General features: G+C 42.0%; 1 protein-coding gene across 4 annotated transcripts in view; it reads left to right on the top strand.

Annotated features, from left to right (window-relative positions):
- The window catches only part of SGSM2 (small G protein signaling modulator 2), a 137,698-nt gene that overhangs the window by 67,278 nt on the left and 43,865 nt on the right, over positions 1–26,555 (top strand). For all 4 annotated transcript variants that reach the window (XM_039341708.1, XM_039341716.1, XM_039341734.1 and 1 more), the window contains exons 3-6: positions 13,872–14,034; positions 18,312–18,473; positions 21,402–21,469; positions 24,348–24,493. In XM_039341708.1, the coding sequence (XP_039197642.1) occupies positions 13,872–14,034; positions 18,312–18,473; positions 21,402–21,469; positions 24,348–24,493 (539 nt within the window). The remainder of the gene's footprint in view (positions 1–13,871; positions 14,035–18,311; positions 18,474–21,401; positions 21,470–24,347; positions 24,494–26,555) is intronic.

Consider the following 26,555-nt stretch of genomic DNA (forward strand, 5'->3'; position numbering starts at 1 on the left):
TCCAGAAGCAGTGAATGCTCCAACACTGGAAGTTTTTAAGAAGAGACTGGACAGCCATTTGTCTGAAATGGTATAGGGTTTCCTGCCTGAGCAGGAGGTTGGACTAGATGACCTCCAAGGTCCCTTCCAACTTTATCATCATCATCATCATCATCATCAACAACAACAACAACAACAATAATAATATCCTTTTAGCCTGTCTGGCTGGGGAATTCTGAGAGTTGAAGGCCACTAATCTTAAAATTGTCAAGATTGGACACTCCTGCCGTAAAGTGTTACTTAAAATAAAAATGGGAAATTGCTGATTTTGGGCTTATACTATAAAGAACTTCAATATGAAAGACAAGAAGGTCAGGAAGGAAAAAAATAAAAAGAAATTAACTCCACTACTAATTCTTAATATTTAATCAGCAGCAGCGATGGTCAAAATGAGTAGAGGTGAGTGGTGAAAGAGAAAGGCCAAAAGACTAATGTCTCTGGAACTGATGCTCATAAGGTGACCAACTGTCCTCCTTTAGGGAGGACAGTCCTCTTTTTGTAAGTTCTGTCCTCCCTCAAAAAGTGTCCTCCTTCATGTCCTCCTTTTTGATATTTGAAGACTAATCTGCAGGGCTTTTTTTCCCCTCATAGAACGCTCAGAACGGCGTTCTGGCACCTTTTTTTGATGTTTTTTTTTTTCAACTTTTGCATGAGCTGTGCTACTCCCCCTATTGGCTTTTGAAAGCCAATAGGAATTGCTGCTGAGCGCGCCAAAACACCCGGCTGGCAAACTTTGCATGCAAGTTGTCTATTATTGTTGCAATGAATAAAATGGTTCTATTATTTACGATATTTTTTTCTTCAATTTATTTGTGTCCTCCTTTTCATTGTAAAAAAGTTGGTCACCTTAGCTCTAAGGATCTTCCTTTTATATCTTTATTTCTCAGATCAATATTTTCTAGACAACAGTATTATTTATAAATGAGAGATCACTAACCCAGATTCAATAATAATGAGGGGAGATAACCTTTCCCCTTTCTGAAGATTTCTGTGCCTTTTTTAATGTGTGTTTCTTATCACTATTCACACAAAAGAATATAGGAAATTTTGTGTCTTGCTTTAAAGAAATAAGACACTTTGGTTATTTTGTACCTCCTTTTTATACAATAACTGCAATTTTACATTCTGTGCAACCAAATAATTTTTCTTTTGGTGTTCCTCCTCAACTTTTGAACCCAAACTGGATGTGTGAGCTGTACTAGTACCTCTGCAAATCATTGTGTCAATTTTAGTGCCTTATTGCCAGCAATAAAGCTCAAAACAATTTTTGGAGAGCGTGCCTAGTTTTGGAACAAGCGATCATTTTGTGACAGCAATTTGATTTGGGATTGATTTTAAAGAGGATCCACTGATGTGTGTAAGTCTGCAATTTAAATTGATGTAATCGGTGCAGATACTTGCCAACCAGAAATGGAAGACATTGTTTTAAAGGAGGCATCTCATCATTCCCTCACAGAGGAGGGCTGGGGTTAGGTTTATGGGTTGATTTAGGGAAATTAAAATCGGGGAAGCTGAGGCTCACGGCCAGGGAATGCTGGTTGAATATGGGCTCTTGTTGGCCTGATGAATGAAGGCGAATATATGTGTCCCAGGATAATGTTGTAGGATCCAATCTTGGTCTGTCACTGGGAATAGATGTTTTGTCTTCTGAGCTTTCAGACTTGTGCCAGTGCCCATCCCCAGGGAACTTTTCTCTGGCAGATTATGTACTTTGGGCTATTCTGTGTGAGGTATTTATATGGTGCCTGCTGTGTGTGGCTTTTTATATGTAGATTGAGGTGTTGATGGCTGATTATTAAGTCATTGGCTGTTGTTTCTTTGTGCTGCCAAGCCCTGGCCGCCTAAGTACTTGATAAGCTGGGAGTAAATCAGCACTCTTGTTGATTGACCATGGGCCCATTTCCCAGGCTTCAACCACTTTCCTGGCTGTTTTTGTGCCTGCTCGTCCAACAATCTTAGCAGCTGCAAAATTGAATGTGTTGGTCTGGCTGGAGGGCAGAATTAAATAGAAATAGCAATAGCATTTAGGCTTATAGACTACCCAATAGTGCTTTTCAGCATTCTCTGGGCAGTTTACAAGGTAGAAGCATTATTTGTATATTGCCCCCAATAATGTGGATCCTTATTTTACCAACCTGGGAAGGATGGAAGGCTGTGTCAACCATGAGCCCTATCAGGATTGAATGCCAGGTTGTGGGCAGAGTTTGCCTGCAATACTGCTTTCTAACCACTACGACCATCAGGGCTCCTTAAATTGGGGGGGGGCAGCCTTGGCTCAGAGTGCCTTTGTCTGCAAAAGGAGAACAATGGCTGAAGTACACTCCTCAGCTTATGACAATTCATTTAGCAGTCCTTCAAAGTTACAACACCACTGAAAAAAGTGACTTATGACCAGTCTTCACATTTACAACCATTGCATCATCCCCATGGTCATACAATCAAAATTCCAGTGTATGGTATATATCTATGGTGGTTGCAATGTCCCAAGGTCATGTGATTTGGCATTGTGATCTTCCCAGCTGGCTTCAGACAAGCAAAGTAATAATAATAATATTAATAATAACAACAACAATAACAATAATAATACCCCGGACTTAACAATTGTCGATAAGAAAGACAAAAAAGTCTGGATAGTGGACGTGACAGTGCCTGGAGACAGCAGAATAGACGAGAAAGAACTGGAGAAGATAACAAAATACAAAGATCTACAAATAGAAATAGAAAGACTGTGACAAAGGCAAGCAAGGATAGTACCAATAGTAATAGGTGCCTTGGGTGCGATCCCAAAATAACTGAAGCATCACTTGAACACCATTGGCATTGACAAATTCGCCATTAGTCAATTGCAAAAGACGGCCTTACTAGGAACCGCCTCCATCCTGCAACGATATCTGTAATACCATCAAACATCCACATCTGCCTATCCCAGGTCCTTGGTAAGGACTCGATAGGTAGACAAAAATGCCAAATCCAGTCTGAACATCTGGCTGACTGTGCAATGATCAATAATAATAATAATAAAAGTTGGAAGGGACCTTGGAGGTTATCTAGTCCAACCCCCTGCTCAGGCAGGAAACTTTATACCATTTCAGACAAATGGCTGTCCAGTCTCTTCTTAAAACTTCCAGTGTTGGAGCATTTACAACTTCTGGAGGCAGGTTGTTCCATTGGTTAATTATTCTGTCAGGAAGTTTCTCCTTAGTTCTGGGTTGCTTCTCTCCTTGATTAGTTTCCATCTGTTGCTTCTTGTCCTGCCTTCAGGTGCTTTGGAGAATAGCTTGACTCCCTCTTCTTTGTGGCAGCCCCTGAGATACTGGAACACTGCTATCATGTCCCCCCCTCGTCCTTCTTTTCATTAGACTAGACATACACAAGTGCTGACGATCGTCCCACTCTATTCCTGTGATCACATGATTGCATTTTGGACACTTGGCAAATGACCTGCATTTACGGCTGTTTTCTGCAATCATGTGATTGTGATTTACAACATTTTTTTTGTCTGAAACAATGCATTTTCATACAGGTGAAAGGATAGGCTGACATGGTCTTTACGCTTTCTCCCTCCTTCCCTCCGTAGAAAATGCTTTTTGAATTACCGTAGCAAGCTAGCTAATTGGATTTTCAGTCTCTTACTGGATTAAGCCAGATTAACTCAACAACACATAATCAAGCAACCCCTCCACCACCCCAGCCTGTTTCCCTCAAGCTCTGTAGTTCTCTTGGCAGAAGAAATAATATAAAAAAACTTGGCAATTCCTTCCTGGCAATTTCAGATCCAGCCTGTAATAGAATTTGACAGAAATCCTAAAATACCAGTATCCTACTTGGAAGAATTGACATAGGTGTCACTGAGTTTAGATGATGGGCTGGAAAATACTGCCGAATTATTGTGGCATTATTGCCTATTGAGGCTCTTGTTATTGTACAGGTAGTCCTCGGCTTACAACAGTTCATTTAGGGACTGTTCAAAGTTACAAATGTGACTTGTGACCGTTTTTCACACTTACGACCTTTGTAGCATCTCCATGGTCAGGTGGTCAAAATTCAGATGTTTGGCAGCTGACTCATACTTATGACGGTTGCTGTGTCCCAAAGTCATGTGATCACCTTTTGCAGCCTTTGGACAAGCAAATTCAATGGGGAAGCCAGATTCACTTAACAACTATGTTACTAACTTATCAACTGTGGCGATTTACTTAACAACTATGGCAAGGAAGGTCATAAAACGGGGCAAAACTCATTTAACAAATGTCTCAATTAACAGAAAGTTTGGGCTGTAAGTTGAGAACTACCTATATACAGATAGTTCTTGACTTAGGACCATCCGTTTAGAGATCATCTGAAGTTACAACAGGATTGAAAAAAGTAACTCACAGTCAGTCCTCGCACTTAAGACTGTCGCAGTGTCCCCCATGGTCATATGATCAAAATTCAGCTGCTTGGCAACTGGCATGTATTTGTGACAATTGCAGTGTCCCAGGGTCTTGTGACTGCAACCATCCCAGGGAGCTTCCAACAAGTAAAGTCGGTGGAGGAAGCCAGATTCACTTAACAACCACATGATTCACTTAATGACTGTGGCAAAAAGCTCATAACATCAGGTGTGTCTCACTTAACGACTGCATCACTTAATGATGGAAGTTTTGGTCCCAGTTGTGGTTTCATGTTGAGGACTATCTGTTATTCAACTCACTCATCGTGCTTGCATTCACAGTAACCAAGATATTCAGTGATGTGATTGGCTGCCTCTGAGGTGGATTGTCAGCTCCTCCTTTCTGACATACAAAATGCTCTTTATAATAAAGTAGAATTATCTCTTCTTGTGTCTTGTCTGGTCTATTTTGGAAGGCCGACATCCACCGACTTTCATGCTTTTCCTAATATATCCAATTAGTCTGTCTGTCTCTGTCTCTCTCTGTCTCTCTCTCTCTCTCTCTCTCTCTCTGACTGTCTATATCAGGGGTCTTCAAACTTGGCCCTTTTATGACTTGTGGATCAACTCCCAGAATTCCTCAGCCAGGCACGCTGACCTGAGGAATTCTGGGAGTTGAAGTCCACAAGACATAAAAGGGCCAAGTTTGAAGATCCCTGGTCTATATCTATCTATCTATCTATCTATCTATCTATCTATCTATCTATCTATCTATCTATCTACCTACCTACCTATCTACCTACCTATCTATCTACCTATTATCTACCTACCTATTATCTACCTATCTACCTACCTACCTATCTATCTACCTATTGTCTGTATATCTATCTATCTATCTATCTATCTATCTATCTATCTATCTATCTATCTATCTATCTATCTATCTATCTATCTATCTATCTATCTTGCCTCCAGAAGCAGTAAATGCTCCAACACTGGAAGTTTTTAAGAAGAGACTGGACAGCCATTTGTCCGAAATGGTGTAGGGTTTCCTGCCCGAGCAGGGGGTTGGACTAGATGACCTCCAAGGTCCCTTCCAACTTTACTACTACTACTATTATTATTATCTATCTATCTATCTATCTATCATCTACCTACCTACCTACCTACCTACCTATCTACCTACCTACCATCTCTGTCCATCTGTCTGTCCATCCATCCACTTACCTATAGTACCTACCTATTTATCTGTCTTGATAAAGATATACAATGAAGTGAAACACCTGGTTAGATCCAGCCACTTCCACTTACCTGATAAACCTTCTTACCTTCCAGCAGACTTTCTGCCATTTCAATGTGTATCAATGCTTTGAGTGTAACTCCTTAAGGCTGGGAAGCCAGCAAAGGTCAGTCATCTTTCAGTTCAGATTCTCATCTAGAGAACAGAACTTGCATTGAATAGCATGAGAACGCTTGGGGCAAAACTTTGGTTGAATTTATAGCACACTGGCCCAATTTTTTATTTATTCATTTAGCACATTTATATAGCCACCTATCTCACAAAAAGAGACTCTGGGCAGCCTCTGAGCGATTAAAGGCACACTGGCTGAGGAATTCTGGGAGTTGAAGTCCACAAGTCATAAAAGGGCCAAGTTTGAAGACCCCTGTTCTAGTCAATTAGGTTCCAGATGTTTCTGATGGAGTGCAAATTTTTCTCCCTCCCTTTTCCATGTTCCTCAGCTGTGGAACTTAATGAGAGCTGCCCAATTTTATATTTTTCAGAGCTAGCCCTGTGTGGCCTATGTTTTTGTCAATAATTATTGTCTGCTGTTTACCACTGACCATCTGCTGCAAACATTGTGTCGTTAAATTTCATTCCAGTTCTTTGTTTAAAGTTAGTCCTGATGGAGCTGGTAATTAACAAAAAAAACCCACTCCTGTTATTTGGCAAAGAGAGATGTGGCTTCAGGCAGCAGTTATCAGCAAGGGACAGAGTTGTGGCACAGTATATGGATGTACAGAGGTGTCTTCTGTCCGTCAAGTGGAAGGCAACAGTACCATCTACTAAAGGGGTCTTCAAACTTGGCTCTTTTATGACTTGTAGACTTCAACTCCCAGAATTCCTCAGCCAGGCATGCTGGCTGAGGAATTCTGGGAGTTGAAGTCCATAAGTCATAAAAGGGTAAAGTTTGAAGACCCCTGATCTATTCCTTCACCCCAGGCACCCAAATCTCTAAGGTGCCCCATTGATACTGTTTCTAATACTACAAGTAGAATTCATTTATTTTATTTTCTAAATAAATGTATATGTTGCCCGTCTGCTAGAAGGAATTCTGGGCAGCTAGCAAAAATGTATATAAAAAATCCACAATATAATTAGAACAAAGATCACACATATCTTAGAATTGCCAAAGGTTGGGAAACACTGGTCCAGTATATTTTATATAGAGCATTGTTTTTCTAGTTTCATCTTAATAATAATAATAATGATAAAGTTGGAAGGGACCTTGGAGGTCATCTAGTTCAACCCCTTGCTCAGGCAGGAAACGCTATACAAATAGCTGTCCAGTTTCTTCTTAAAAACTTCCAGTGTTGGAACATTCACCTCTTCTGGAGGCAGGTTGTTCCACTGGTTAATTGTTCTCACTGTCAGGAAGTTTCTCCTTAGTTCTAGGTTGCTTCTCTTTTTGGTTAGTTTCCACCCGTTGCTTCTTGTCCTGTCTTCAGGTGCTTTGGAAAATAGCTTGACTCCCTCTTCTTTGTGGAAACCCCTGAGATATTGGAATACTGCTATCATGTCCCCCTCTCGTCCTTCTCTCTTGATTTTATCCACATTCTTTCAGTTTAGGGTCAGTTTGCATATTATGCATTATTATAGCATTTATTTTATTATTTTGATTCTTAGCACCAACTTTGGCAGTTTTGACTATTTTCCTCTTTATCATGTGATTCTCCATGGCTGGCTGGGGAATTCTAGGAGTTGAAGTCTACATAGCTTAAAGCAGGGGTCTTCAAACTTGGCCCTTTTATGACTTGTGGACTTCAACTCCCAGAATACCTGAGTCAGGCATGCTGGCTCAAGTATTCTGGGAGTTGAAGTCCACAAGACATAAAAGGGCCAAGTCTGAAGACCCCTGGCTTAAAGTTACTGAGGTTGAGAAACACTGGCCATTATGAAGTTTCAGTTTCAAGTTGTGGTTTAGTGTCGCTCATGTCATGGATGCCAGGTAGCATTTGACATTCTATGACAGTCATCAAGTTTCTGGCAGGCACTCCAGAACTGGTAGGTGCCCCTGGTCTCAGCATTATTCTGTGATTTCAGACATTTTTGAAGACTAAAAAGGTTGCTGCCAGCGGTCTTCATCATAACGAGGGGACTACAACTTGGCTGTCACTAAGTTGGAGCAGCCCTAATGGTGATGATGTTAGGACAGGGGTAGGCAACCCAAAACACTCAAAGAGCCACTTGAACCCGTTTCCCACCAAAAACAAAACACCGGGAGCCGCAAAACCCTTTTGATATCTAAAATGAAGATAACACTGCATATATGCTTTTTTACCTTTATTATAGGGGTGTGTGCATGTGTGTGTGTGTATGTATACACACACACACATATTAAAAATAAAAGTAAAAATATGACTCTTGGGAATATCCATACTATTAAAACAATGATCACCAACAGAATGCTTTAATGCTTTAAGAGAATAAAATTACATACACATACAGGTAAAAAAAGGATATATGCAGTGTGATCTTCATTTTAGATGTCAAAAGGGTCTCTCTCTCTCTCTCTCTCTGTCTCTCTCTCTCCCTCCCTCTCTATCTGCCCTTGGTCTACCAGTCCTCTTCCCCCACTCTCTCTCTCTCTCTCTCTCTCTCTCTTTCTCCCCCCCCCCCATCTGGTGCTCACCTGGCAAGCTTCAAGCTGTTGTCCAACAAGCTCAGGGATAGAAAACCTCGTCTCTTTTATGACTCATGGACTTCAACTCCCAGAATTCCTGAGCCAGCCTAGCTGGGCTAGCTAGCTCTCTCCTGCCCTTCCTGCTTCCTGCTTCCTGCAGAGATGCAGCAAAGGGAGGAGCTCCGCCCAGTAAGCTTTTCAGCTCCTCGGAGAATAATGTGAGTGCACTCTCTTTTACACATACACACACACACACACACACACACACACAAAACACACACACACAAAACACACACACACACAGAGAGAGAGAGAGAGAGAGAAGCAGGGAAGCGCAATTGCCTCTCTCTGTCTCTGTCTCTCTCTGCAAAGGCAGAGGAGGCTGGGAGCCACAGGGGAAGGCTCAAAGAGCCGCATGCGGCTCCGGAGCCGCAGGTTGCCGACCTGTGTGTTAGGAGAAAGCTTGAGTTGTGGCAATAGCTACAGTAGAAATAGCAAAAGCACTCAGATTTATAATACCGCTTCACAGTCCTTTACAGCCCTGTCTAAGTGGTTTACAGAGTCAGCATATTGTCCCCGAAAATTTTACTGACCTTGGAAGGATGGAAGGCTGAGACAATCTTGAGCCAGTCAGGATCGAACTGCCAAACTGCAGGCAGACAGCAGACAGCAGAAGTAGCCTGCAGTACTGCATTCTAACCACTGTGCCACCATGGCCCTTTTATTGTAGCAATAGCTACAATAGCAATAGCAAAAGCACTTAGACTTATATACCACTTCACAGTGCTTTACAGCCCTCTCTAAGCCATTTACAGAATCAGCACATTGCCCCCCAACAATCTGGGTCCTCATTTTATCGACCTCAGAAGGATGGAAGGCTGAATCAATCTTGAGCCAGTCAGAATCAAACTCGTGGCAGTGAGCAATGAATTAGCCTGCAATACTGCATTCTGACCCCAGTGCCATCCTGGCTCTGTAAAATGGGAAGAGAAGAAAAACAGAGTATTATTGTCAGAATCCAATTATATTTCATCAACTATAGAAAACCCCATTTCTGCCTTCTCTGGATTCTGTCATATGATGAAGGGAAGGGGGTGAACAAAGGGGCTTTATGGCCCTCACTTCCTTCAGTACACTTCAAAGGGACTGGATGTGGATATCACCAAAAGGACTAACCATAACAATGGGGCTATTACCTTTCATGTACTCCTCTCTGAAGTCTCCATCCAGCCGGCAGTAAGGAAAAGGGGGTGGGAGTGTAATGCCTGAGATTGTCGCTGGAAGAAGGGGGTGATTGGGTGGGGCTACTGGGGAACACCTTAAAACCTTGAATGGGAGAGCTTGGACCCCAAGTCCTGTCTAGAACACCTGCAACCATTTTCTCTTAATAAAGGATGCCTGTTGGAAGAATATTCCAAGAGTTCTGTCTTCTTAAGATGCAAAGTGGGGTGGGTCCTTACAACTATGTTGTTTCCATCAAACCTCTCTTCCCAGTCTGGTGGTCCTCGACTTTTGACCGCAATTGAGCCCAAAATTTCTGATGCTAAGCGAGATAATTGTTAAGTGAGTTTTGCCCTATTTTATAACCTTTCTTGCCACAGTTGTTAACTGAATCACTGGAGCTGTTAAGTTAGTAACGGATTGGATCACATGAGCTTGGGACCCTGCAACCGTCATAAATATGAACCAGTTGCCAAGCATCCAAATTTTGATCACGTGACTGCAGGGATGTTGCAACAGTCTTGTGAAAAGTGGTCATAAGTCACTTTCAGTGCCACTGTAATTTCAAACAGTCATTAAACGAATGGTCGTAAGTCGAGGACCACTTGTACTGCAATCAGAGGGAACTCTATGGAACCATTTCGGGTTTAGAAGGAGAAGGAGTTCATTACAGATAAAATAATTAAATATATTTGCATCTGCCTCAGAAAGGAAGCAACTTTTTTCCCCATTTTTTTATTAAAAAAGTTTTTATTTTCCATTTATTCATTCCATTTATTTATTCATACAAAATACAATTAAATTCCTAACCATTGGTACCGCCTGCCCATTCCCCCCAGGCTGCATCCACCCTCTCTAATTTCTAATAATTTCTAATTTCTAATAATCTTCAGTTCGAGAGCCAGAGACGAGGGACTCTTCAAGTCTGAATTTGTGGACAATTTCGGGGAACCCTTTGGGCTGAGCAGCACAATATAAAATACTTCCCTCAAAATAAATTTCTCTTCTTTAATTACCTCTGTTATTGCTTAATACTTTGATACTTAAGAGCAGGGCTTTTCAACCAATGGTATGGGTACCACCTGTGGTACATTGGCACCTGGCAGGTGGTATGCGACCATCCTAGAAAAGTGGTAGCGGGGGAGGGGAATGAGCTGAACGGGTGTCAGCACCGCACAAGCCTGAGCGAGAGATGGCTGGAGCTGCAGGGCTTTCAGGGCTCAGCAGAAGCACCAGGATCAGCACCAGGCTCCAGCTGGAGCTTGGCGCTGATCCTGGCACTTCTGCTGAGCCCAGAAGAAGCACCAATCAGCTGGAAAGCAGCACTGATCCTGGCGCTTCTGCTGAGCCCAGAAGAACTGCCAATCAGCTGGAATGTTGCAGCATCTCCAGGGTCTTGTGATTTACATTCAGATGCTTGGCAACTGATTCATATTTATGACGGTCACAGTGTCCCAGGGTCATGTGAAGTGACCAAAACCTGCTGCAATCACCCAGCAGATGGGGGGAATAAAAACTAAACACCCCCCCCCAGCCCATCCCTGCTGCCAATCCTCAACAGAAATGCTCACAACAATGAAAACCTCAGACAGGAGGAAGTGTGCCGCTGGATGAGCAGGCAGGTGTCTTGCTTGGCTGTAGCGTGGGGGGCACTTTTTTCAATGCCATTGTAACTTCGAACAGTCACTAAGAGAACTGTTGTAAATCGAGGACTACCTGTACTATATCACTTTTTTCCTCTTTTTTGGGGGGGTCATCAAGTTTTTGACACCTTGCTAGGTGACTGGTGGTACTCGGATGTTGCCATATCCTAAAAGTGGCACAGGGGTGAAAAGGTTGAAAAGCCCTGCTTAAGAGGAGCATTCCTAAGTTGGTTAGGCCTTATATTAACAAAAAATAAATATATATTACTACATAAACATAGCTAAGTTAGGCCACATTAGGCTTGCATCCTCTTTCAAACAACAGCCAGTGAGAGGTTTCCATGAGGATTTAAAGCAGTGGTTTTCAACCTGTGGGTCGGGACCCCATTTGGGGTCGAACGACCATTTCACAGGGGTCGCCAAACAACGCAGTCCACCATTTTTTCCCCCTTTTCCTTAGCTGTGCTACTCCCTTTTATTCTATTGGCTTTCAAAAGCCAATAGGAATTGTCCAGGCTGTCTCTGCCCTGCTGAGCCTGCCAAAAGTCCCATTCTGCAAATGGTGCTGCACTAGTTGAGTAGTCCTCAACTTACGACCAGTTGAGTAGTCCTCAACTTATGACCGGTGGGGGGTCGCGGCATTAAGAGGGTTGAGAACCACTGATTTAAAGGCTTTTCCTGTGGTGTATTTCTGAGATAAGCTGCCTTGGAATGAGATTGTCTGCCTTTTTAACAGCAAACAAACCCACCTATCTTTCCTCATGGATTGTGGTTTTTCTGTTGCTTAATTGTTTTTTTTAAGTTGCAAAAAATCCAGCTTGTTTGCTTAGAAATTGCTTGCTCTAATTGGCAGGCCAGACCTCTGTGGTTAGATCAGTCTGGAAAAGATGAAATCTATTTTACAGCGTTCCTTTCAGGAAGGGTGCAGAAATTTGTAGGGTAGCCTGGGAACCAGGCAGTCTCTAAGATTTCCATGCTGTCCGCTTTGCATCTCTTTTTTGCTATTGCATTTTAAAAAAAATGTCATCACAGATCAACCGAAGTTGCTCATAGATGGAATATTCTGTGGGCGTTAAGCACAAAGAGAGCTATACAGTTCAATTGAGTTGATAGCTTCAGAATTTAATACGTGGGCATAAACGGTGAGATCAAAGTGGAGAAGGAGCTAAATTCAGCCATTGGTAATTTAACAAATGAATTATATGTCAGATGTCTTTATCAACATTTCAGAGTCACAAACATTTCTCATTTCTGGTAATCTAGAGTGATGATTCATAAGCTTTCATGTTTCCGAGAGCTCATTTTACACGATCTGGATTGTGTTGGAATAATTGATGCCAATTCTCAGAGAGACTGATGGATGACTGTAATGTGCACAAAGGCTGCAACTGTTGGAATAAAAATTTGAATTTGAACTAAGCTTCCTTGCTTTAGAGTTCAATGTCATGGCCCCTTCCTTGTATACTGCTACAGACACTCTGGCTATGTTCACACTTTAAACACAACCATATCAATTAAGGAGTGGACACATTTCCATTTTCACAAATGCAGCTTGGCAAGTGTTAACTTGGGTTGCGTTTTTAATGGTGATCCTTGGTGCTCTCTGAGTTTAGTTGTTTTCTTGCAGACGTTTCATTGCCCGTCTTGGTAACTGATGGTTACCTGCTGATGCTGATATCGGCAAGAAACATCTGCAAGAAAACAACCAAGCTCAGAGAGTACCAAGGGCCCCACAGTTCAGCCCTGAGCTACAAATATTCTCTTCTATTGGTGTTCTGTGTAAATCCAGCATTTTTGCTTAATTTGTGGTTCAGTGGTTCAACCAAAATATGAATTGATGCAGAGATCTGATGGTGCTTACTAAGAAAGTCTCTGAGGCAAGTGATTCCTTGAATAAACTCTTGCATTCTATGTCATCTTTGAGAACTTTGTTAAACCTAATGTTTAGTAGTCTAGAGGTATGTACTGTATGTATGTGTTAAATTTGTATCCTGCCTTTTTATAGGAGCTCCAGACAGCAAACATTGTGCTTGCTTTTTCTCATTTGTACCTGCAGGTCATAAGATCTATTTAAGGACTATTTTGCCCTTGGATCTTGTCTCTTTAATTTGTTTAGTGGCTCCCAGCATGCCATTTGAAGGGCCAAGAATGTGTCTACTGACACATTCCTTAGTGCTCCTCAAGCTTCCCCTTATCTAATTTTAATTCTTCACTTTATTTAAAATTTGAAAAGTGATTGAGAAGCTAGCAAGGCACCAGCCTCAAGCACAATCTGCATTTCTAGTGATGCCTATGGACCTACCTGGTTAGAAAATCAAATGATGGGTGGCTACAGTCTTGACTGCCTGCTGTTGTATAGCTGTTTTGTTATTGCAATAATTTTTGTTCGGAACATGATGTCAATATTCCCAAAAGGTCCTCTGACCTCAAATAGTTGAGGATCTTGTTTTAAAGCCTCCTAGCCTTGTACTTTTTAAAAAAACCAGTCATCTTTATAACATATTTCAGAAGTTGTGGGTGCCCCATCACTGGAGGCTTTCAAGAAGACATCCATTTGTCTAAAAAAGCACAGACTCTCCTGTTTGAGCGGGGGATTGGACTAGATGATCTCCAAGGTCTCTTCCAACTGTGTTATTCTATGATTCTAAATATGCGTGTTTGCTCACTGGCCCTGTATTCTGTTTTTTCTCCCAGGTATGGTAGAAATTTGCCTTCTCCACATGCTCAAGCGTCGAGCGTCCGGCTTCTTGCGGACGGACAAGATCGCTGCGCTTTTCACCAAGGTTGGCAAGACCTATGACGTGGCCAGTGAAGTATGCAGGAAAGTGCAGGAGTTGTTGCAACAGGCTGAAGGCAGGTGAGGGTGACGTTCATTTTTTGTGTGTTTCCTAGAGGCCAGTCAGATGCTCAGGCTGTCCACCATTAGGAGATGGAACATCCCACTCTTGTGTAGCACACCTGGAAGAGATAATTATGCATCTTGCATTCTGCAGCCACCATGATTATTTTTAACAAGATGGCCCCAGAATCAGAGCATTATGGATAGGATAAATGGTGGGATTCAGCCAGTTCGCACGGGTTCGGCAGAATCGAGGCCTAATTTTTTGTTGAGTTTGGTGAATCAGTTATGATAAATCTGTGTTTTCCAGAACACGTTTGGGTTTCATTCAACTTCCTTCCAGGTAGGGGGAAAAAAACCCTCCCCAGAAGTCCAAGACAGGAGCAATGGAAACCAAACTGAGACACGGCACCTTCAATCACGTCAGCTGTCCGCTCACCTCTTCCCTTTCACTCCCCTCCCGAGTCAGACTGCCATGCTACGGAGGATGGGCCTTACCTGGTCCCCCTCCACCGTTTCGGAGCCAGGGGGAGTGACAGCAAAAGGCTCTACTGTTGCTGCACAACAGCTGCGTCTGCCACTGGAGGGGCTTTCTTTGGTTCCCACCACCCCTAGCGCCCATACTCGCAGCTATGGTGGCATGAGGGGGGGTGAGTGTGTGCACACCTGCGTGCACACTGACCCAGTGGCCTCCATGTTTGAGTTAATCTTTTTCCAAAGACTTAGAATCACCTTGGACCAAAGTAGACCTCTAATCTCTTAATAATTTTGTTCTGTGAGGGAGATGGCTGGTTTCCAAATTTGGTAACTAAATAAATACATTTAGCCCAAATTGGTGCTTGAGTCTCTCTGACCAAAATAACATATTAGATCAGCAGATTAATTTTGGTGTCTTCTAGATATGTTGTTCACCACTTTCCATAAGCCCACACCAACAAGTTGTGCACATGTGGTAGGTTGGAAAAGGTTGCTCTGGATCTGTGTTCTTCAAACCTGGCAACTTTCCTCCTCTCCTCAATTTAGCAAGGAATCCCTTGGGGATCATGCTGATGTTATTCACTTCTATGTCTATTAAGTTGAGATCCCAAGTTATATCCGTGCACACTCAATCCCCAAAAGAGCTTCAAAAGAGAACGTGTTCATTTCTTCTTTTCCTTTGCAGATCACCTGTAAGCAACGGGGAGAATGTAGGCAGGTGGTTCGCCTTTCCGACTATGTTTCCATCTCTGTTCAGGTCACTAGTTTATATTAAGTGAGAATCAGATGTAGTAGAGAAAAAGTAAGATCCTCTTTTTCCCCTTTTGACTGGGAAATTCGAAGAGGGAGAAAATGATTTTCCAGACATTTTGTTTTTATTTTCCTCTCCCCCAAATGTCTATATTTAATTAGTTTGTATCCATGGCCATTTGTGTGGTCAGAAAACACTTTGGAAAAATATGGATTCCCCCCCCCCCTTAGTGACATTTCAGCATTTAAGCCGCCAATTGAGTTGGCTGTGAAAAGAGTTGGTTGAATTGGCAAGCAATGTCACTGCCTTTGCCAGTGAAACCAGTTTTTTTGGCTGCTCTTCCCTCTTAAACTTGGTTTCCCATCACTTTGCGGCTGGATTTTACATAGCAATTGCCAAAGGTGGACAGACCATTCATGATGAAGAAAGACAAAATAAAACATTTATTTAGGCTGCCCTGCCTGGCACATTTTCTTCTGGCAGACGGGCATAATTGGAGCCACAGATGCAATCTCTTATATATGGTGCAGAGAAGAATTGCATATTTTCTTGTGTATCTTCAATATATATACTTGCTAGCATGGGAATATACCAGCCAACTGAAATAGTGCTGAATGGCCATTAAATGCTTTACAGGTAGTCCTCGACTTACAACCATTTGTTTAGTGACCATTTGAAGTTACAAAAGCACTGGGGAAAAAATTACAACTGGTCCTTATACATATATATATATGCCTGTGGATGGCTCTAGTTTGAGCTGATACAAGGCAAAAGATTTCTCTCTCCCATATTTGGGCAACAGGGTGTAACATACAGCATTCTAGATATAGATAGATAGATAGATAGATAGATAGATAGATAGATAGATAGATAGATAGATAGATAGGAAGTTTTTCAGACAGATTAATCTGATTGATTACACCTTGACATTTTTAACTGCTATACTGCAGGTATACTTTTTACAATCTCTTTTGCCTTGCAGCCCCCCAATTAGGGGCGTTAAGCAGGCTCAAGTCGCAACTGCAAAACATTTACAAATCCAAATTTCTTTTTCTGGCAAAAAATGTATATATATATACATTTTTTGGATTGCTATCAAAGAATAAGGGAGGATGGAATAGCTATTTTGAGCTTCTTTGCTCTCTTCAGCCAAACATACCCTTCTGAGATTCGAACCTGGGCTGCTTACATGTTAGGCAGCTGTGTGAACCTCTAGACCACAGGCTCTTTCTCACTTTGTCAGCTGTATCAGGGAGGAAGAGACAAGGGGAGGAGATTTACCTTGAGTGTTTTTTGATGCACCCTGTTGGCCCAAATATGGGAGAAAGAAATCTTTTTTTCTTTTTCTTTTTTCTTTTGCCTGTATCAGCTCAATATAGAGCCATCCACAGGTGACTGCTTAATCTCCTTAACAATTTCCTTAATCTTTGAATCAATATTGCAAAAAAGTATTTGAGAAGGTGCAAAAGATATATGCCTGAGATGTTAAAAAAAAATATTCAGCATTATGAAGGACTAGAAACTTGTGTGCTCTCTTAACCCCATGAAGGAACCAGAGACTGAAGTCAGTTCTTATAGTCAGCCTGGCATTGAACACATAACTTGCTAGCATGGGAATATACCAGCCAACTGAAATAGTGCTGAATGGCCATTAAATGCTTTACAGGTAGTCCTCGACTTACAACCATTTGTTTAGTGACCATTTGAAGTTACAAAAGCACTGGGGGAAAAAATTACAACTGGTCCTTGCACTTAAGACTGTTGCAGCATCTCCATGGCCACCTGAACATACATGCTTGACAACCAGGGGTCGTGTAATTGCCATTTGTGACCTTTCCAGTCAGTTCCCAATACACAAAGTCAATGGGGGAAGAAAGATTCGATTAATGACAGTGTGATTCACTTAACAACTGTGGCAAAAAAGGTAATAAAATTGGGCATCTCACTTAACAACCGCCTTGCTTAACAGTGGAAATTCTGGTCCAATTGTGGTCGTAAACTGAGGACTATCTGTATGGCTCGAAAAGTCTCTAATGCCAGTTTCAGAGATGGATACCTCTCCTTCCCTTCCTCTCTCCCAACCCTTTCACACTGGCTAATTCTTACAAGCAACCTCTGTCTTTTCCCATCATGATATTAAAGCCTCTGGAATCATCCCAGAAACCTTCATGTGTGCAAATGGCCCCTAGCCAAGACAAACAACAAAAGCAACACCCAGCAGAGAGTTTGTTAACTTATTACCTCTGCTCACTTTCATTGGCCAGCAAAGGGACTGACCGCACAGGGATGAAATCTGCTCAGTAGGGCGTATTTTGCAGATGTGATATTATTCCAGAATTTTTATTTATTTATATGGTACTTTTACTATTATTTATCAATAACTCAGGGCAATGAACACATCCTCCTCCAATCTTCTGCATAACAGCAACTCTGTGATATGGGTTGGGCTCTGAGAGAGGGAATGAGCCAAAGTCACCCAGTCGGCTTTCATGCCTAAGACGGGACTAGAATTCATGGTTTCCTAGTGATTGGCTCAAAGTCACCCAGTCGGCTTTCATGCCTAGGGCAGGACTAGATTCACGGTTTCCTGGTGATTGGCTCAAAGTCACCCAGTCGGCTTTCATGTCTCAGGCGGGACTAGAACTCATGGTTTCCTGGTGATTGGCTCAAAGTCACCCAGTCGGCTTTCATGCCTAGGGCGGGACTAGAATTGACAGTTTCCTGGTGATTGGCTCAAAGTCACCCAGCCAGCTTTCATGCCTAGGGCGGGACTAGAATTCACGGTTTCCTGGTAATTGGCTCAAAATCATCCAACTGGCTTTCATGCTTAGGGTGGGATGGTCTCCTGAAGTCCACACATCTTAAAATTGCTAAGATTGAGAAACACTGTTCTCGTTAATAATATCATGGGAAAATTAAAATGAAATAGAAATTGATAATATTGGAGCCTGCTTTGTGGTGACTGAGACTGGGGCATCAGTGTACTGCCATTATTTGGAGATAAGAGTGTACGTCTTGCAAATAAAAGCTCTGAGTGTGAATTCTGCTTTTTTTCCCTCCTTAACAGAAAATACCAGCCAGCTGGCCAAGAATCCCTTAAGCGGCAAGCTTCAACCACAAACAAGCCCTCTTCTTTGTCCCCGCAAGCCATCAAGCACATTTGGGTGCGCACCGCCCTGATTGAGAGAGTGCTTGATAAAATTGTGCAGTACCTTGTGGATAACAATAGGTAAGAAGAGTGTCAATGTTTGCTTGGATTATTACTTTTTGTTCATTTTGTTCAAGGGGTGGTATATACAGTCCACTTTTAAGAGCAGTGAGTTTTGGATGTTACACAACATTTTTACGTCATACCTTTGTGTGTTGTGGAAAGTTTCTCTATTTTTGCATAGTATTGTATATAGTGTTTTTACTTATATTAATCACTAGGAGGCAGTATGTGACTAATTTCATCCTATATATAGGGACTCATCAGACATACAGGTAATCCTCGATTTAGGACTGAGCCTGGAATTATGGTTGCAAGTCGTGACAGTTGTTAAACAAGTCACCATGTGACTGCACCCAATTTTATGACCTTTTCTGCAGCAGTGAACAACAGTGGTCAGTAAGCAAACACAGCAGTCAAAAAAAAATTCATTTTTTTTTTAATCCAGCAAGTGTTTTTGCCAGAAACTGGAAGTAAACAGCGGAAACTGGCAAAAACCACCAAAAATTGCAGTTATATAATCTTGGGACACTAATCAGAATCAGAATAGAGCTGGAAGGGACCTTGGAGGTCTTCTAGTCCAGCCCCCTGCTCAAGCAGGAGACCCTATACCATTTCAGACAAGTGGCTGTCCAATCTCTTCTTAAAAACCTTCAGTGATGAAGCACCCACAACTTCTGAAGGCAAGCTGTTCCACCAGTTAATTGTCCTCACTGTCAGGAAGCTTCTCCTTAATTCCATGTTGCTTTTCTCCTTGGTTAGTTTCCATCCATTGTTTCTTGTCCTGCCCTCTGGTGCTTTGGAAAATAAGCTGACCCCCTTCTCCTTGTGGCAGTCTCTCAAATACTGGAATTATACTGTCATGTCCCCCCTAGTCCTTCTTTTCTCTAGACTAGCCATACCCAAATCCTGCAACCGTTCTTCATATGTTTTAGTTTCCAGATTTTTAATCCTCTTAGCTGCTCTTCTTTGCACTTTTTCCAAAGTCTCAACATCTTTTTTTGTAATGTGGTGACCAAAACTGGATGCAATATTCCAGGTGTGGCCTTACTAAGGCTTTATAAAGCAGTACTAATACTTCACATGATTTTGATTCTGTGCCTCTGTTTATACAACTCTTGTTTATACATTGCAAAGGGCTGTAAATGTCAGCCTGTTGCCAAATGCCCAAAATTAAAACACATAACTGTGGGTGATAATGTATGCAGCTGTTGGAACTCTAGAATTGGGTCCTAAGTACCTTTTGGGGGATCCGTCATAACTTTGAACAGTCTCTAAGTGATTGGTTGTTAAGTGAGGAGTACCTGTAGCAATATGGTGCTGGAGAAGACTCCTGCGAGTCCCTTGGACTGCAAGGCGTTCAAACCGGTCAGTCCTAGAAGAGATCAACCCCGACTGCTCTTTAGAAGGCCAGATCCTGAAGTTGAAACTCAAGTACTTTGGCCACCTAATGAGAAGGAAGGATTCACTGGAGAAGAGCCTAATGCTGGGAAAGATTGAGGGCAATAGAAGAAGGGGACGACAGAGAATGAGATGGCTGGATGGAGTCACTGAAGCAGTAGGTGTGAATTTAAATGGACTCCAGAAGATGGTAGAGGACAGGAAGACCTGGAGGAACGTTGTCCATGGGGACGCGATGGGTCGGACACGACTTCGCAATTAACAACAACAACAACAACAACCTGTAGCAAGAGAGGGAAGGGATCTTGTCAATTCACAGCATTTCCCATGGATTTGGGTTTGATTTTTGCCTAAGGAGGCCTGGAAAGGAAATTCCCATCTTTTCCTGGAAATGGCTAGGATTGTTCCTAGCTAGTGGGACCTCATCAGCTTCAACAAACCTAATTGGAGATGCTAATAGACAAAGTTGGGGCTTGGAACTCTATCCCCATCTATAGGGGAAATGGCGCTACTTCTCCCCTTTAAGATTGCATATCTTCTTAGGAACACAGGAAATCATCTTTTTTAGGGACTTAGAGGTTAGACTGAGATGTTGGGCTAAGAATTCATTTGGCATGCTTTATATATGAGGCCAGCCATAGTGGTATATTATAAGCTGGGTTCAAAGAAAGCAGGACTGTGAGAGTCCAGCTGACATTTGCCCATCTAAATTCTGCCTTACAACACAGAGGATTAGGGGGTTGGAGGCTAAAACATAAAGAACGGTTGCAGGAACTGGGAATATCTAGTCTAGTGAAAAGAAGGACTAGGGGTGACATGATAGCAATATTCCAATATCTAAAGTGCTGCCACAAACAAGAAAGAGTCAAGCTATTCTCCAAAGCACCTGAAGGCAGGATAAGAAGCAATGGATGGAAACTAATCAAGGAAAGAAGCTTGAACTAAGGGGACATTTCCTGACAGAACAATTAACCAATGGAATGACTTGCCTCCAGAAATTGTGGGCGCTCCATCACTGGAGGTTTTTAAGAAGAGATTGGACAGCCATTTGTGTAGAATGGTATAGGTCAGGATCTCCTACTTGGGCAGGGGGATGGACTAGAGGACCTCCAAAGTCTCTTCCAGCTCAGTATTCTGTTATCCTCTTACCACCAGCTGAAGTGTTTCACAGACTCAAGATGTTCCCACCACTTGCTCTGTGGTTAAGGATTAGCTCTTTCCACCCCTTTGATTCTTTTAGCCTCACTTGGTAGGTCCTTAGCTATTATTATTATTTTTTTTCTGTTGTACCCTTTTTATTGCATTTATATCCCAACCTTCTCCAGGAGTTCAAAGCAGCATCCATAAGGGGAATTCTGGGAGTTGAAGTCAGTTTCCAGGTGCTGGGATTTTAAAACACTGGTTTAGATTTAGGATGGGAAGATTGAAGCCCTAAGCCTGCATACCTCACTAAACAACATTTTTATGATGTTATCCATTAAGTCGTGTTGTGTTCCTCTTTTTCCTTTTCTTTCTTCTTAATTGATTGTGGGGATTTGTTTCTTCTAGCAAATATTATGAGAAAGAGGCATTATTGGCTGATCCAGTATGTGGACCCATCTTGGCCTGTCTTCTAGGTAAGTATCCTTCCTAAATATTATTTCCATGCAATTTTGAAGCACTTGGTTTCCCGCTGTATTTTTCAGAGATGTTTGCAAAAATTAAAACATGAACCTCAAGGTAATACAGTTGCACCAGAAGAACTGGGACATGGGGGTGTGAATTGGTATGATTAATCCTATTTTTCTTAGAGCCCCCTGAATTAGATTGTAAAATTATGAGAGTTTCAGAATAAAAGGTATTAGAAAACTTTGGGGAGGGGGCTATATAAAATATAACAGTTCAAGAGAAGGATTTAAACTCATTCATTCCCTGCATTTATACCCCATCTTTTTCCTGGATGTTCACAGTGTTTATAGAGGTCCTCACAAATTTTATCTCCACTACAAAACTGTGAAGTTGGGCTGGAAGATATTTTTATTGGCCCAGAGTCACCCTGGGAGCTTTGCAATTGGATGGGATTTGAACATGGGTCTCTGCAAACCAAGGCCAACATTTGAATTGCTACCCTACAGGTAGTCGTTGACTTACAACCATTTGTTTAGCAACTGTTTGAAGTTGTAATAGCACTGAAAAAGGTTGTTATGACTGGTCTTCATACTTATGACTATTGCAATGTTCCCATGGTCACGTGATCAAAACTCAGGTGCTTGGCAACTGGCATATATTCACAATGATTGTGGTGTCCTGGGGTCATGTGATCACCATTTGCAACCTTCCAGCTAGCTTCTGACAAGCAAAATCAATGGGGAAATCTGGATTTACATAACAGCTGCATGATTCACTTAATAATTGCAGTGATTCACTTAGCAATTACGGCAAAAAGGTTTGTAAAACTGGTCATGACTCTCTTAACAACCGCCTTGCTTAGCACGTAGAAATTCTGATCCCAATTGTGGTCATAAGTCAAGGACTACATATACGCTATCACAGAAAGAGGAGATTTAAAGTGTACGTGCGCTACAGTTTCCCCTTCCTCTTCTTTTCCTTCCCCAGAACCTGTGTGCTTCACTTATCCTTGGGGGCAGGTCAGTGAAACAGCTGGATTTGACATTTAGAAAAACAGACAATCAATCTGTGCTGTTTCCAGCATTTGAAGGTTGAACCTTAATGCATCACTCCACCAAGTAGAACCTATTTTCAAGATTAACTTGGAGGAGGAGGCAGAGTGGCAGAATCTGTGGGTGGAATTAAAAGAGGAATCAACCTAGAATCCCTACATAGCCACATGTAAACTTAAGTCCAATTGAATTCCATGGACCCTCAGCTAACTCCAAGCAAATATTAACTGTTAGTTGAGAAGATTCCTATGCATAGGCTATTTAGCAATAAATCAGTTTAATTAGACCTTCAGATATGGACCTGGTAGTTCATGCCTGACATCATTAAATTTAAGACACTGCAAGGTTGGGAGATCTGTAGCTTTCCAGATAATAATAATAATAATAATGATGATGATGATGAAGTTGGAAGGGACTTGGAGGTCATCTAGTCCAACCCCCACTCAGGCAGGAAACCCTATACCATTTCAGACAAACGGCTGTCCAGTCTCTTCTTAAAAACTTCCAGTGTTGGAGCATTTACCGCTTCTGGAGGTATGTTCCACTGGTTAATTGTTCTGTCAGGAAGTTTCTCCTTAGTTCTAGGTTGCTTCTCTCCTTGATTAGTTTCCATCCGTTGCTGTAGCTTCCTGCATCCTTCTTCAGTAGCTGTGATGGCTGAACTATAGTCCTGTGGCTTGAAAATCAGCCAGCTTTTCCCCAGCATCATGCCCACAGGGAGATAAAATGAGCTAATATAGAATTTCAGACATTTTGTAGTTTTACTTATGCCTAGCTTCCCAGCTGCTCACCACTTTTACTGCCATGCTCCTCCTCCTGCTAAAGAAGACTCACAGCTAGTTGAGTCCAGTCAACATTTTTATTTGAAAAGATGGAGGGTGCCATTTTGGTGTTTGCGGTATTCAAGATTGGTCTAGTAGGGATCAAGATGGCCTTCCCTCCTGTTCCACATACACAAACAGTTCATTTTTGAAACAAAATGGCTGCTTTAACAGGCCTGAACACCGAATATTTTGCTGACATTTCCAGATCTAGTATTGGAAATTAAGACCTTCTATCTAATGACAGGGCCAACCTTGACCTTCCAACTCAGGAAGTGGGGAGGCAAAATGTATTTTTCATTTACATCAGCGTCTCTCAGTCTTAGCAACTTTAAGATGTGTGGACTTTAACTCCCAGAATTCCCCACCCAGAATTCTGGGATATAAAGTTCATACACCTTAACTGCCATGGTTGAGAAACAAATGGTTTAAACAATAAGGTGACCAACTTTTTTACAATGAAAAGGAGGACACAAATAAATTGAAGAATAAAAGCTGGCTCGGCCCATGGAAGGTCAACCGGCCCCAGCGCCCCCGGCCACAGCTGCCCTGTCAGCACCGCTGCCCCGCCGTGTGGAGTGGGCCCCGCAGTTCCCAAAGCACCAGCCACGCCAGATCCTGCCCTGGGGGTAGCCCGCCATCGACACACCCCGCCTGCACCACCGCCCACTCTGCGCAGCCCCATGTAGAGAGCGCCCCACGGCTCCCACAGCACGGTATCTTCGGAACTAACTAGGAGATGGTGTAGTTGGGTAGCAGGCAGGGGTGCTAAGTTCCTGCCAATTCGCCTTCGCTGCAGACAACTTGCATGTGCAAAGTTTGCCAGTTGGGTGTTTTGGCGCGCTCAGCAGCAATTCCTATTGGCTTTCAAAAGCCAATAGTGGGAGTAGCACAGCTCATGCAAAAGTTGAAAAAAAAATAAAAAAAATGGTGCCAGAATGCCATTCTGAGTGTTCTATGAGAAAAAAAGAGAAGCGTATAACTCTACTCCATTTCCTCTGTCTGGCTTTCAGTTGGGCCTTGTGCCCTGGATTACACCAAGCTGAAAACGGCTGACCACTTCTGGACAGACCCCTCAGCAGATGAGTTGGTCCAGAGGCATCGGATTCATGGAACCCACAGTCGCCAAGACTCTCCTTCTAAACGGCCAGCCCTAGGAGTAGGTGACTTCTTCTCCTCTAATATCCCTCAAATCTTTTTAAAAAATAATTTTGGAAGACTTACACTTACTGCTTTCTTGTATTTCAGAACGTTTTGTAGTAACAGCATGAGTTTATACAGGCATCTTCAGAACATCAGGTGGTGGCAACAGACAATGAAGGAAGCGTGCAAACCATTTCAAATTCAAATGGATTTGAATGCAAACACCCCATTTTAATCAGACACAGCCTTTCCTGATCATTTGGAAATGTTCTGAACTCAAAACAATTCTGTTTTGACCTCAGGATACTTCCAGAGTAGCAGGAACAGCTTGTATTGTGCTCAAAAATGCTGTTTTGCACTCTGGACAGGATACAATCTATTATCTCCCTTTTATGAATGGTTTTGCACAGCTCCGCTAATATGACCAGGATTTATACTGCAAACTAGGTTGCTGAATTAGGTAGCCAATTGGCATTGTAATATAATTTATCTTTTGAGTCTCAACAAAGGATGGGTAAGTAAATTCTTGTTTCTCTGGATTTTGCTGAATGAAAACTCATAGCAACTCTTGGTGTTTGCGTCTGCTGGGACTTGAGGTTTCCTCTGAAATCTACAAATACCCAGTTTCTGTAGAAAGTGAGGTGATTGATGAGTCACCGTGATGCAAAAAGAGATATTGAGGTTCTAGAAACAGTGCAGGGAATAGCAACAAAGTGAAAAGAGATCTGGAGTCTAAACCATATGAGGAATGAGGTTATTTCCGTAGACAAAGGCATTTAGTTCATACTGGACAACCTGTGTCCCATTAGGTCATAACTTCAGAGATATTTCCTTACCAGGTTTCTTAATTCCTTCAACACAGCTTCTCATATACTGCCTTTACTTGAAACCTTGGGCTACATTGAGAGATATATCTGCCTTGAAAATAGCCCATGTTAAACTGTATAGCGCAGACAAACATCAGCACAGGAAATGTTTTATGACACTCTTTATTATGTCATAATCTGCTTTATAATAATGTTTACGTCATAAACTGTTTTTATAAAATTTGCCAAATTCCAATCCATAGGACGCTCTATAGGTTCCAGAATTTGGATGCATGCAGTAAGTTAGCCCATTTTATGTACCTTGGTTCAAAAAATAATGCTCAGTGACACACCATTTCACCCAGTTCAAGGTTACAGGAATCACAGTTTTAGTAGTAGGTTATACATCTCTTTCTATAATAATAATAACAATAACAGAGTCGGAAGGGACTTTGGAGGTCTCCTAGTCCAACACCCTCATCAGGCGGGAAACCCTATACCATTTCAGACAAATGGCTGTCCAGTCTCTTCTTAAAAACTTCCAGGGTTGGAACATTCACAGCTTCTGGAGGCAGGTTGTTCCACTGATTAATTGTTCTAACTGTCAGGAAATTTCTCCTTAGTTCTAAGTTGCTTCTCTCCTTGATTAGTTTCTATCTATTTAGGAAAATCTTTCTTGAGTTGACTTCAACTCAGTAGGGACATCTTAGTAACAATAGTTTAACCATTACATTCTGATGTAAACATCTCCTGACTTGTTTACTTTTATATAGTACCAAATATGAAGAAGTATTTGCATCTAGTGATGTCCACCATAGAGGATCATAACAAGCAGGATGGTAGTCATGTCAATGTGATCTAAACCCAGCCCCTTTGCACATGTATGCAGTGTCAAAAAACATAAAAAGTCTTGAACTATATTACAATAATTGCCATTTGGTCTTTTTTATCCTCCCTGTGAATGTCCTGTATTCTTGTGACATCCCAATGCACATTTCATCCTTTTTCATAACTACAGTTAAGAGAACACATCTATGGTTCTCAGCATTTTCCAACTTTCCAGTCAATCCGGCTTTGCTTTTTTATATCAGCCAAGATCATCCAGGTCAGGAGTATCTAACCTTGGTGACTTTAAGACTTGTGGACTTCAACTCCCAGAATTCCTCAGCATGGCAGTTGGCTGAAGAATTCTGGGAGTTGAAGTCCACAAGTCTTAAAGTTGCCAAGGTGTTTCCACGTGCTGTAATTTATTTTAGACAGACAGATTTTACA

Source organism: Crotalus tigris, unplaced genomic scaffold (assembly GCF_016545835.1).
Source record: "Crotalus tigris isolate CLP2741 ecotype Arizona unplaced genomic scaffold, ASM1654583v1 scf7180000017550.10884619, whole genome shotgun sequence".
NCBI classification, from domain to species: domain Eukaryota; kingdom Metazoa; phylum Chordata; class Lepidosauria; order Squamata; family Viperidae; genus Crotalus; species Crotalus tigris.